The 13,584-nt window shown below is 38.0% G+C and overlaps 1 protein-coding gene across 3 annotated transcripts in view; it reads right to left on the bottom strand.

Annotated features, from left to right (window-relative positions):
- Positions 1-13,584, bottom strand: part of NLGN4X (neuroligin 4 X-linked) — a 482,117-nt gene that overhangs the window by 24,813 nt on the left and 443,720 nt on the right. For all 3 annotated transcript variants that reach the window (XM_069072830.1, XM_069072832.1, XM_069072831.1), the window contains one exon: positions 3,491-3,676. In XM_069072830.1, the coding sequence (XP_068928931.1) occupies positions 3,491-3,676 (186 nt within the window). The remainder of the gene's footprint in view (positions 1-3,490; positions 3,677-13,584) is intronic.

Below are 13,584 nucleotides of genomic sequence, written 5' to 3'. Positions count from 1 at the left end.
CATGTCAATATGCTTTTCACTAGTTTAAAGGTCAAAGTAAAATTATACGCTTACCTCTTTCACAGAGAACCAGGCACCATGTAATTTAGGAAAAATGTTCAGCTAAAATCAATTTAATATGCTCAATTTGTGGGAGTATTTTGGTCTGATATACTTTTGAATTACTTGTTTCACATTTTCTCTCTTAACTGTAAATATATGAAAAAACTTTAATGTGCATTTGAAAGAATAATTTTTCCATATCTAATTAAATTCTCCAGTTGGAACTAATATGATTTTTCCCCAAAGAATTTATGGTTCCCCCAAAATGACACCAATTTCAAGTCCAGGATTTTCCAAAACTGTCAAAAATACCCTATTTAGTTTAGGGTTCAAAATAAGCTTGACCTGATGGGATAAAATAAATTGATATTTTATTCCACTGTAAGCATGTCTAGAAATATAAAACCTCTATTTTTGGAGTATGTCAGGACAGGAGATATTGGATTATAAAATCAGAGTGTTCTATTCACTATCTTTCCTTTTTTACACTTGAATGCTGGCCTAAGTTTAGGATCTGACATCTCATGAGCCACCAGAAGAATAAAGCATTAAATCTCTGTTTCTAGAATATCTAGAATATCTTGAACCATGTCAACTTTTAAAATATGGAAACAATCTAGGAGGTGAAAAGCATGATTTTAATCAGTAAGATGTGATTTTAAATGAGAGAGAATTGTCCAAAGGGTAACTAAGAAATGAAATTTTTAATGGCTCCATGCTGAACTGGTTAGGTCACTATTTAGGAACACTATATTATTTAGTCTATATTATATAGTCTCTTATTATATTTACTTTAATATGGGTTACTTAGAGATTAGAGAAAATAGTGACCTCTATTCATCCCATTGCAGAACACAGTGTAAGATATAAGTAAAATTATTCAGATTCTTTGGAAGTACTGCAAAAGCATATCCAAATTATAGTCAATAAAATTAGAATGGAACAAATATTATTCGAAGTGAAAGATTTCTCAGAACTAAGAGAAATCTTTCAGTTTATTTGAACTTGACATAATATAGACGAATCATCTTTTTCAAGTACAGAGAATAGAGGAGAGATTATGCTGTAATTAATTGTGAAACAGCACTGTCAACGTTCAATAATTGTCCTAAAAAGTTGTGTTATAAGTGTAGAAGGAGGCAAATGCTCCACCGGCTCATTCACTTGCTGCCTTCTCAAGGGAGGGCATCCACCCATCTGGGCACAGTGAGGCAGCATTCATTCTGCTTTGCTGGGGAAGGAGAAGGAAAATGAGCTTTTCTAATCTTTTTCCTCAGAAAAGAAAAGCTTACCTCTTCAAGTGCCTAAAGAATCTGATCATTTTTACTTTTTTTAGGATAGAAATCTTAACTTTACCCTCTCTCCTTCTTCCACTGAGGCCAATGGGTATCGTTTAACCTAGAATTATTGTTGTTAATTTCCATTTATGTACTGTACAACAATGTAGTTCTGTCTAGGCTTTTATGGATGCATATATGCATTAATCCTCTCTCAAACTCGAGGTCATCTGTCACTTCTCCAACTCCTCCAATCTCACCAGGTCTCTAGTCTGTTACATTGAATCTGCTATGCCTTTGGAAATCAGATTATCAAGATATTTGTTGAAGAAGCATCACTAAAACTGGAGATGGGTCCTCAGGAGCAAAGTGAAGCGTAGTGTAGAGGTCACTGTTATCCATTATCACTGTTAGTCCCTGAGATCCTTTGACACTGACTTCCTCGCTGTTCACCACATAAAACGTTCCATTAGCTGACTTCAGTCACTTTCACTAGCTGTACCCTATGCTTGGAATTCTCTTCCTCCTCATTTCTGCTTCCTGGCTTCTTCAAGGCACCCCTAAAAGCCTGCATATTAAAGAAGCCTTTCCTGATGCTATTTAATTTTTATACTTTGCCATTATTGATTATCCTGTCTATATCTTGTCTGAACACAGTTACTTGCTTATTGTCTCCTGCATTAAAACTGAAGAAGCTGGGACGGCTAGCGGGCGCAATTAATAGAGCACCAGCCCTGGAGTCAGAAGGACCTGAGTTTAAATCTGGCCTCAGATGCTAAACACACTTACTAGCCATGTGACCTTGGGCAAGTCACTTTACCCCAACTGCCTGCCTTCACCCCTACACAAAGCAAAAAATACTGAAGAACTTCAGAGCAGCATTTGTCTTTTGGCTTTCTTTATATTCTCAGTGCTGGGGAACACAGCAGGCACTTAATAAATGCAAATTAACCGACTGACTGACGGACTAGAGTCTTTGGGACATCTATTTTGGGTGTTCACAGACCTTTGTTCTCTGTCAGTTTCAGGGTTGCATCCCAAATGGCTGAAGCTGCCAAAAGTCTGACTCCTGTGTCTTTAAAGAATCACTAGTAGATTTTCCCCCCTTCAAGATGTTACTGTCTCCTATATGAATAGGTATTATTTTTTTCTAATTTTGGCTAAAAAATGACATAAACATGTCAAATGACATTGTAGTATGCTTTGATAATGATTTGTTTCAGCAATTTAATTAAGCAGATGTTTATTAAATGATTAACTAGGTCTTAATTTCCTTACAGCACTGAAATTCTGTGAGTCTGTGATCAGCCTAGGTGCAAAACACACCAAAAATAATTTTAAAAAAATTAACACTTAGGGGCAGCTGGGTGATACAGTGAGTGGAAAACCGGCCCTGGAGTCAGGAGGACTTGGGTCAAGTCTGGCCTCAGACATTTAACACAAAAAAACTGGCCATGTGGCCTCGGTCAGGTCATTTGACCCCACTTGCCCTGCCTTCCCCCCTCCAAAAAGCAAAAAATGAAAATTTAAAAATTAAAAATATTAACACAAGTGCTTCAGTAAAATAACGTGACCCATAAATATTGAAGTAAAATATCTGTCATTGTTTTTTATTGTTATGGAACAAAAATAAGGGAGTTAATTTTTTTTTTAATAATGGCTAAAATGTGCATGGAATTATGTTGGTACTCAATGCATTAAACTCTCTGATATTCCCTTTCACAATATATTTACTACCTCTGCATCTACTGTCATTAACTAATAAAACTTAGGCTGAATTAGCCCGAATAGGAATTTTATAAATGACTCCTATGATCATAGATAGTAAAAAAAAAAAAAAAACACAGATAAATTAGAATTTGATAATTTCTAAGAAAGGCTTTAATGACCCAGCTAACATTCTGGTTAAATCACAAATTTGAATTAATACATTTTTTAATGAAATAGAAAGTGAAATAAAAACTGGCCAGGAATAGGATATGGCAAGAAGGGGAAGGAGGAAGAGGACAGTTCATATACGGATCACTGTCTAGGTTTCTGTTGAATTTTTTTAATAATATAGCTTTGTCATATAATTCATAAATGACACTTCCTTCATTGTGCTTAAAACACACAAATATCTCTATTTCTATTTAATTTATTTTCTTTTTATCAGAGTAAAATCATATTACCTTCTGAATAGTGAGACAAGGTCAAGAGGCTAACACAAGATGCTCCTGCTCCTGAGCCGAAGATAGTAACTCTTTTTGGATCCCCTCCAAAGGATCCAATGTTTTCTTCAATCCAGCGTAAAGCTTGGATTTGGTCAAGCAATCCATAATTGCCTTTTGCTGCCTGGTCTCCAGTACTTAAAAAACCTAGAAACAAGAAAAAAGATGTTTTTAGTTATCAACTATAAAAAGGACAAAACTAAAGGTCATTATATATTTTTTGATAAATCATGTCCTGAAGTCTCTATTGAATTTTCCCAATAATCATGAAGAATTAATAGGGAATTATCTTGTAAGCCAAAAGTGACCTTAGGTATTGAAAACTATGACTCTCAGAACACTTTTAATAAATGTAACAATGTTTATATGACTATAGAATCTTTAAAAAAAAACAGTTTACATGAACTCTTTTTATATGCCCAAAGGCATTTATACAGGAAACTGGATAAAGAACAAGGTAATGAACAATTGGGAGAAAATGTATATAACAAAACTATTTTCTCCATCAATGAATATGGAGCCACAACATTTGGATATTCTCGGTGTGCTTGATGAGGAAGCAGAAATGGTACTGGTGTAAACAAAAAGATGGGATTAGACTACATAGAGAGAGAGGAGGTCCAGGTTTGAGAAGACACAATTTTAAGTATAGAGAACTGGGGTCAGGAAACTATGGTCCATGTTCCAGTTTATAAAAATGCAAAAACCATTTTTAGTCACATGGAAAAAGGGAGCGGGCTGGACCTTGGCCCTCAGACTATAGTTTTGCTGACCCCTAGTATGAATGGATTAATTCTTAACATGTCAGAAAGAGAGAAGGATCCCACAAGCTTGAAACAGAGCAGAGCAAAATAAATCATATCTACTATTTTAAAAAGTCACAGAAAATATCAACCGCTAATCCACATACTTGATTTGCCACTACAGATATGGGTAACATTCAATATTTGTATCATTAATATTTATATAACACTTACATGTCTTGTTCTATTTGATCCTGACAACAAACCCAAGAAGCAGGTGCTATTATGCCCATTTTATAAGAAAACTCGGGCTGAAAGTTCAAGTGACTTGCCCAGAGTCACACAGTTAAGTTTCTAAGGTGGGATCCAAACTCATCTTCCTAAATAGCTATATATAGCACTCTATCGACTATGCCACCTAACTGAGGAAAGTACGAAAAAAAAAACAATAAGCAGGTTTTCAAAAACAACATTCTATAGATCACTTTCTCAGTTACATGACTGAAACAAAGGTACAGGGAATATAGTGACCTTACTACGCTTACTTTTTGTTTACTAAAGGAAAAATAATCTACATTTAATATAGTAGTTCAAAATGAAACATTCAAGGTTCTTGTCTAACAAGGTGCCTGAGATTCTTTAAAAGCCAGAGAAACAGAGATAATTTTTTTCAATAACTCTCTGATTATTATTAATCAGGTGAAGTAAAGAACAGTAACACACATTGCTTGCCAAAGACATTTAGAGGATATCCAGCATGTATCCCAAAGGAAAGCCTATGGATGATTGTAAGTCAACAGGGATTTTGCAGAAGTTTCTTTTCACAAAGATAGGTAGAATAAAAGATTTTTTTGGTCACATCTAGTGACCTCTGCCTGACCTCAGTTATAGCAATCCCCCTAACTGTGATTATGTGCTTTAAAACACAAAAGTGCTAAGTTACTAGATGATATCTATTGTTCAAGATCAAGTGACCAATATTATCTACAGATTTCCCCCATCTCCAAGATAAAATCCTCAACAGTAATAACAAAATTGCCTCTTAATTTAAAATATATATATATATATATATATACACACACACACACACATGTGTACATACATATACAGGTGTTGTATATGTATATATGTGTATATGTACATGTGTGTATACAAGCTTAACTCAAGGAAACTCTTACCCAGAATCAATTCCATTATACTTTGAGCTTCCCATACAGCCAGCCTGCTTGAACTAGGTGGTGCAGATGATAGAACACTGGAATTATTGTCAGGAAGATGAGTTTGAATCCAGACTCAGACATTTACTAACTGTGGGACGCAGACCCAAGCCATTTAATCTCTTTTTTCCTCAGCTTCCTCACATGGAATAGGGGATAATAAAAGCATCTACCTCCCTTTGCTGGATGGATCAAACGAGGTAATATTTGTAAAGGACTCAGCACAGTGCCTGGCATGTAGTAGGTGCTTAATAAATGTTCTCTCCCCTCTATTCTCATGGGGGTTTCTTTCCTATTTTTAGAATCATAAGTTCCATCCATCTTTCTTTTCTCTTGCTTTAATGAAAACCTGTTCTGCTATATTATGATTTCCAATGGTGTTTTCTCTAACTGCTGAAGCTAAACTATCCCTAGTTTATAATGGTGGGATAACTAAGATACTCCTTTGTGCAGATGACATTGCAGATTGCAATGTGCCACAGAATTAGTGCCATTTTTTCCCAAGTCAGATCCATAAATACTCAGAAGGTTTTGGCATTAACTATCTACAAAGGAAAACTCAAATAGATGAAAATAATTCTACAGCCTGAACTACAGCTGCTCTTATAGCAGGTAGCATATAAATCTGATCCATAAATACATATATCTTGGACAACACCATAAATAACCTGGGACTAGAACTAATCAGGAATAGGCGGGCACTCTGGATTGCCTTTGGAAAATTGTTAAGTGCTTTTTAATGATTCCAGGCTTCTTCTTGGAGCAAAAAAATTCAATGAGAAACTTGTTTCCAACCCTGGTTTTGTGACACAAAAGTGTAAATTCATGCATGAGCAGCTTTCCAGAGGACAACTGCTATGAACAGTTTTCAAGTTTCTGATTACATAGTATAGTGAACTCTCTATTTATTCAATAATAAATCAGAGCAAAACATTCACATAAAATCAAGGTACAGCATTCACAATGTTAAAACTTATCACAGAAAATCAAAATACAGCATTCACCATGTCACAACTCAACAACTTATCACTAAAATGGCCACATAGTTTTCACCAAAGTGATCACATAGTTTTAAGCAAGGTACATTATTTAATCAATCACAAAATCCTTAATTCAATCACAAAATACAAAAGTCAAAATTCTCCACCCCTAGGTCACAGTAAATCATAATCTTCTCAGTCAGTACATATTTTCCAAGTAAAGTCTTCTTTCAGCTTGACTCAAGGCTGGCTCTGAGCTTCCATGATTCCTCTTCCATGGCCCCAGCTCCAACTGTCACCTGGGTTCAAAGGCAGGCAGCTCCCAGTTCCTTGTACAACTTCTTGTCCAGTTCTTCATCCAGTTCCCATTCCATATTGAAGTTCACAGTGTCCAGTCCACCTCAAGTCCTTCACAATTCCTGTTTCTGGGAAGACAAAGCTTGACAGAGCTGCAATAATATTCATGCATATTGCTGGCACCATCATCAATTCATTATCTGCCTGTGAAATCAACTCAGACCCACCAACCAGGTCTGAAAACTCAACACAAATCATCAAAATAAAAATCAATATAGACCCACAAACAAGATCCAAGAGGTCAGCACAAATCATCAGTAAAGTCCCAGGACCTCCAAAACCCTTCTCCAGGACTCCTGTAAACATTCAACCAGAAAATCCTCTTTCAGGGCTTCCAGTAAGGTCTCAGGGATTCTGTATAAAGTATCACAAACATCAACACAGACAGAGCAGACAGAGTGCCAGGATACCATAAGTTTTCTCCTTCTTGACTCTGCCACCACAAGAGTCCTCTTGTCAGTTCTGCTGTCTCAAGCCCTGGGGCTCTCCTTATATATGGTCATTAGCTCCTCCCCTTCCTGTTGCAGGAGTTCATGAGTTCAATGGTTCATAACTTGTGGGGTTCACAGTACTGTTTCTTAACAGACTTGATACAAGGCTCAAAAGAAATTTGAACTGAAACAAGGTGTTAATTAAATATCTGAAACAAGGTGTGAACTACTCCTGTACTTGTCATTGCAAAAGGAGGCAAAGCAATTGAGGGAAGGTGCTTCAACATCTATTTAGATTAAGGGAGTTTGGGAAACTGTGATGCAGGGCACACCTTACATAGTAAGGACTATGAAAATAGATAATGGGAAAGTCTTTCTCCATGCTTTGTCCTGCAGTCTCAGGTGCAGGAGTTTCTCAGGCCCATTGCAAAAGAAGGCAGCTAGGGTGAGCAACTGTGGTCATGAATTCCTCACCAGTCAATGAGCTAGCAGTCGATGTGATCCTGAGCCCCCAGTGTATTCTGCTATCCTTTTTGCCTTTGTAGCTCCAACTATTACTCCACTAATATCAATACTCTTCTGGTGTGTTTTATAGTTATCAATCAGAAAGTACCACAGTGTTAAAAGAATTAAAGTTTTATGTTTACCCTAAGGGAAGAAGAGACACATGGTGGGCAATGGTAGGCTACAAGCTAATTACCATTTAGGAATTGTGCAGAAGTCATATAAAGGATGCACAGTTGGAAAAGGAGGCAAGTCAGTCATGCAGTAGAGGTTAAAGATAACCAATGGAAAGTCCCTATGTCTAGAAGCACCTTTACAAAGTCAAGAGGCACAGATAAATTCCTTGAGCACACCGGGTAAGATCCTTTGGAAAACTTATAGGAGACGAAGAATTAGACTTGTACAAGGTATGACTAGGTTTTGATATTCACAGATTCATGAAATACCCACACCAGTATGACTATATGTCCACCGAAGTACTGAAATACAGATAAAACCAGCTTACCTATTAGCTTTTGTCAATGTTGTTAATCAATCAATCAGTCCACAAATATTTCTTAAGCATCTATTATGTGTCAAGCACTAATCCTAACAAAGGGGATACAGAGATGAAAAATGAATGAGTCCTTGCCCTCAAAGAACATACATGTCAAAGGAGACAGCACATACATATGTAACCCACATCTCAAAGTCCACTCTTCTCCTTTGTGAAGATTTAATCACCGAGTAGTTCTGGCCAGTGTGTGAGAAGTGACATTTTTGAGAGTCTGGCAGAAGAGAGATCCTTATCTTCTGGCTTCCAGCTTTGGGAGAGAAGTCCTCCAATGAGGAGAGTCTTATCCCAATAGTTTTTGAGGTGTGATTTACATATATGTGAGGAGATACAAGAGACATAAAAGGTAGATACAAGATATCTTTGGATAAGAAGGGACTAGCTTACAATGGGACGAGGAAAGGCCTCTTAAAAGAGGTCGCACTTGAGCCGAGTCCTGAAGGATGCCAGGAATTCTAGGAGGCAGAGGTAAAAATGGAGAACATTCCATGAATAGAGAGCAGCCAATGAAACAGTATGAAGATGAGAGATTTAGAATATCATGCTTGGGGAACAGTATGTGGAGAGGAATAATACATAAGGAGAACTGAGAGGTCTGAATAAGGAGCTGGGTGGCAAAGTATTTTATTTTATTTCATTTCATTTTTTGCTTTTTGGAGGGCAACTGGGGTTAATGACTTGCCCAAGGTCACACAGCTAGTTTTTGTATTAAGTGTCTGAGGCCGGATTTGAACTCAGGTCCTCCTGACTCCAGGGCCAGTGCTCTATTCACTGCACCACCTAACCACCCTGCAAAGTATTTTAAGTGACAAAAAACATGTATATTTCATCCTAGAAGGAATATGAAGCCATGGAGTATTTTAAGGAGAAGGTGACATGGTCAGTTCTTCACTTTAGGATAATCACCTTGTGGAGTACTGAATAGAGAAGAAAAAGGCAGAGACATTAATCAGAAGGGTATTGCTATTGTCTAGAAGAGAAGCAGAGGGACCTAAAGTATTTCAGCCCCCGTGTGAATGGAAAGATAAGGATTTGTGGGATCTTGTGAAAAGGGGCACAGTTTATTTGCCAAATGATTGTATGTTTAAAGTGAGAGTGAGAGGTGGAGGAAGACATTAACATTAAGAACTGGGGTGACTGGGAAGATGATTGATAACAGGGAAATGTGGAACAGGGTAGGTTTTGGTGGGGAGAAGAGATAACGAATTCTATTTTGGACACGTTTAGTTTGAGATGCCTATGGTACATCTACTTCAGGGGTGGGAACCTGCAACCTATATCATCAATGCGATACCCACAGCAGTTGCTATGAATATGCAGGTATATTTTTAGTTTTGAATCACAAAATATAACAGACTCTTTTCTTTAAAGACGAAATCATGACATTATTCAAACACCAGGAAGCCAATTCCATCATGATAATAAAGAAGTTGGTACACATTGTCAATGCAGGAAGCACCAACATCCCAAGTGTTCTTTTTAAGACAAAGTCCATACACATCACCAATGAAAGGAGCACAAACATCCCTAGCCTTCCCTCCATCAGGCTTCCCCCAAAACAAGTTCCCCCAGGTCAAAATCTTCCATCTCTCAGTCCTGCTAGCTGCTCTGCTCTGCTCTGTCTGCTCTCTCTCCCCCAGCTCTGTCTCCCCCACACTTCCTGTTTTACCCATTTGGCAAGGTACTCCCACCACAGGCTCATGTGACTCAGGCTCAAAGCAGGTCACATAGGCCCATTAATGGGCAAGAAAGATCTTTGCATTCCTTTAACAATATAGTAACAATACACAGCCTTGAGGCTACGTGTGGCCCTCTAGGTACTCAAGTGCTGAGTCGAAGGGCCTCACTTGAGGACATAGAGGTCCACATGTGGCCACAAGTTCCCCACCCCTGATTTAGTTCAATTTCCCTGACAGGCAGGTGGTGACATAAGATTAATATGAAAGCTAGCAAATGCACCTTAAATGTAAATAGAAATGAAAGGATTCAGCAATAGATTATATTAGGAAAACAGTATTTTTCTTGACATTTTTATAGATTTGTTTGGCAAAGACCCAAATCCTCCTAATAAAACCATTCTGGGGAAAAATACACACACACATATACATACACATAAACATACATATATACACATACACACACATATACATATACATATGTGTGTGTCTGTACGCGTAAAATATCTTTGTATGGAACCAGCACAAGCAGTAGATATTAGTTCCCCCTCCCTTTTCTCTATCCCTGACTCAGGTTCTAGACTAAAATGTTTTCTATGAAAATAGAAGGTAGATTCTTGGAATTCACCCTGATCATCAAGATTTCCTCTAAGCAAATCAAATTTAGGTTCTCACCTTAGACATTTTATACAAAGTTTCTCTAGTATATATTGAATTACGGTTATCAGAGTTTCAATAGAAAGTATATACCCCATTTGTTATTCTCCTTATCCCCAAAACAAAACAAGAACAAAATCCAACAATTTTACCTGGAAGAGAAAGCTCTGATTTTATTTTAATTTTTGTATCCATTTGAAATGAAGATTTCAATGAAGTAAATTAACATAAAGAAGCCTGAAAAGGCAGATACTCTAGACCTGACATAGAAGATTTAGAGTATCAGAGAGGTTTATTTTACCACCAAGATGGTAAAGACCTTCAATAGAATTCCCACTGTGTACATATCATAATAATCAGACATTTATAGACCACTTGGAGTTTTATAAATCACTTTCATATATGAACCACTTTAAATGGAGGTGTGTATGAGATTGTGTGTGATTTTGCTGGAGTTCAGAGCTCCAAGTAAGGAACTTCCTTTATCACTATAGACAAGTGTAGCAGCAAGCACCCCAAGCGTCCTCAGGGTTTGCAGCCACCACAGGTTCTTGGATCTGCTTTGTTAAAGGAAAGCAACTCAAAATGGGTTAACAAGCTTACTTTAATCAGTCAGACATATATCGTTTACCTTGTTCAGGAGAAAAGGTCAGCACCCTGAACCTCAAAGTATACAGGTATAATTATCAAGACAGAAACATCAAGTAGACAGATTTCCAAACTGTCCAACCATTACATCCATACCCAGGCAACATCTGGGTTTCCACATTCTGGGTTTTCCAAAGCCGGGGGACTCTCAACAACGGCTTCCCAGAATTCAGATCAAATCACAGAACACTTCTCAAAGTGAGTCCCAATAACAAAGCACACATCAGGGCTTATATAGCCTTCTCCTGGCTCAGAGAATGTAACAACTTTATTGACTCACTGGCCAATCAAGGAGTATCTACTGAAAAACAAGCCTCCCCCACCCCAGGCTTCAGGTGCACATTAGCCTAGGGGCAGGGAAGATCTTTAAAATTTACATTCTTATTACAACAAGCACCTTATCTGTAATGTATGGTCTTACTGAGTTTCCAGGGTCACTTGAGAAGTTAAGTAATTTGCCCAGAGTCACATATGGTAGAAGTGCATCCTGAATCTAGGTCTTCTTCCTAACTCCACAGCCAGCTCTTTTTGCACTAAGCTATTTTGTCTCTGAAGAAGATAGTACATGTGTAGTGAGGGCTGAATGAGAGCATAATTCAGGGACTGCTGAGGCTGATTGTACCCTGGCCAGTGCTGAAGCGCCTTTTGCTTTGGGATGATACAGCAAATCCCCAATCTTGTAGGAGATGGGGAAGTTGCTGACAAAGCTCCATTAGAGAGTATTAGCCTCTAAGCCAGGAGGAACGACCCATTCTGTGGATACCAACAACACTACAACTAGTATTTATATAATGCTTTAAGGTTTACAAAATGCTTTAAAAACGTTGTCCTATTATATCTTCACAACACTGGAAAGTAGATACTATTATTATCTCTGTTTGACAGATAAGGAAACTGAGGCAGCCAGAGGTCAAATGACTTAGCTAGTGTTATGTCGCCACTGAGGCTAAGGCTGGTTTTGAATTCTAGTCTTCCTGATTCCAGGTTTACCACTTGTAATGTCAATGGGATTTGAAGATCTTCCATGTCCTTGACTGGCAAATAATCAGGTATTTAGCGCTTAGTTTCAATTTAATTATATCAAGCCTCTGTTAAAGAAACAGAAGGTATGAACCCCTCTTGCTGATGTAACAGGAAGGGGTAGAACAGGGAGGAGCTAATACCATATACAAGGAAGAGTACAAGCTGGACAGTCAGAACCTCTTGAATAACTTCTTGAAGAACTTCTGGGAGCCACCCTTGTAGAGACTGGAGAAAGTGATTTTGATGTTGAGAAGAGCTTCTGCTGAGACTTTTCTTCTGGGAAATTCTGATGAGATCTTCCAAGAACCAGGCTGAGGAGCTACCTTGAGTGAGAGAGGAGGATGCCTGCTTGAGGGAACCTGTTCTGTTGTGAAGGCTTGGGAATGTGGGTATTCACTGCATTAACTATGTGTACCAACTTCATGGTTACTGTAATGACTTTGGCTTTCTGGTTCTGGGACTTAGTTTTCTGGTATTTGAATAAAGGCTTTGGTTCTATCCTCGATGTGGAGAGCTTGTTACATTTTGTGCTTCACAACTATACCAGCATATTCATAACCACCGTGGATGTTGTGAATATTGCATTATTGTTACACAAATCTAGTAACACTGATGCCTAGTGATCTTGTCCTTTTTCTCACTATCTGTCAGCTCGGGTGGCAGGAATAGTCAAATTTCCTTGTAAATGATTAAGGAGATGCCAATTGACAGAAATGGGAAAATTTGAGTACATGACACAGGTGCTGGCTTGCAGAAGTCTATTTCCCATGATCACATGGATGAGGTCAATGATGACTTTCATGACTTTAATAACAACGCTTCTATTTGGCACATTGCATTTAAAAAAGCACTTTCACACACATTGCCTCCTTTTATCTAAACCAAAAGATGGTGAAGTAGTTGGTATAGTACAATTATCTCAGGATGACTGGGGAAATTTCAGAGGATGTGCTTAAGGTATATAGCTGGGATGGATGTGTGGAGAATTCAGGGAAGAAAATGAGAGACAGAGACAGAGACAGACAGACAGACAGAGACATAGAAAGACAGAGAGAGAGACAGAGAGACAGAGAGGAAGAGAGAGACAGATATATATATATATATATATATATATAGAGAGAGAGAGAGAGAGAGAGAGAGACAGAGAGACAGAGAGAGACAGAGAGAGACAGAGAGAGAGAGACAGAGAGAAAGACAGAGAGACAGAGAGGAAGAGAGGGACAGAGAGAGAGAGAGAGAGAGAGAGAGAGAGAGAGAGAGAGAGAG

This window comes from Petaurus breviceps, unplaced genomic scaffold, assembly GCF_028583685.1.
Source record: "Petaurus breviceps papuanus isolate PSGF00001 unplaced genomic scaffold, PetGlider_PUasm1.0 90849, whole genome shotgun sequence".
Lineage (NCBI taxonomy): Eukaryota > Metazoa > Chordata > Mammalia > Diprotodontia > Petauridae > Petaurus > Petaurus breviceps.
This window is presented reverse-complemented; position numbering and strand designations above follow the sequence as displayed.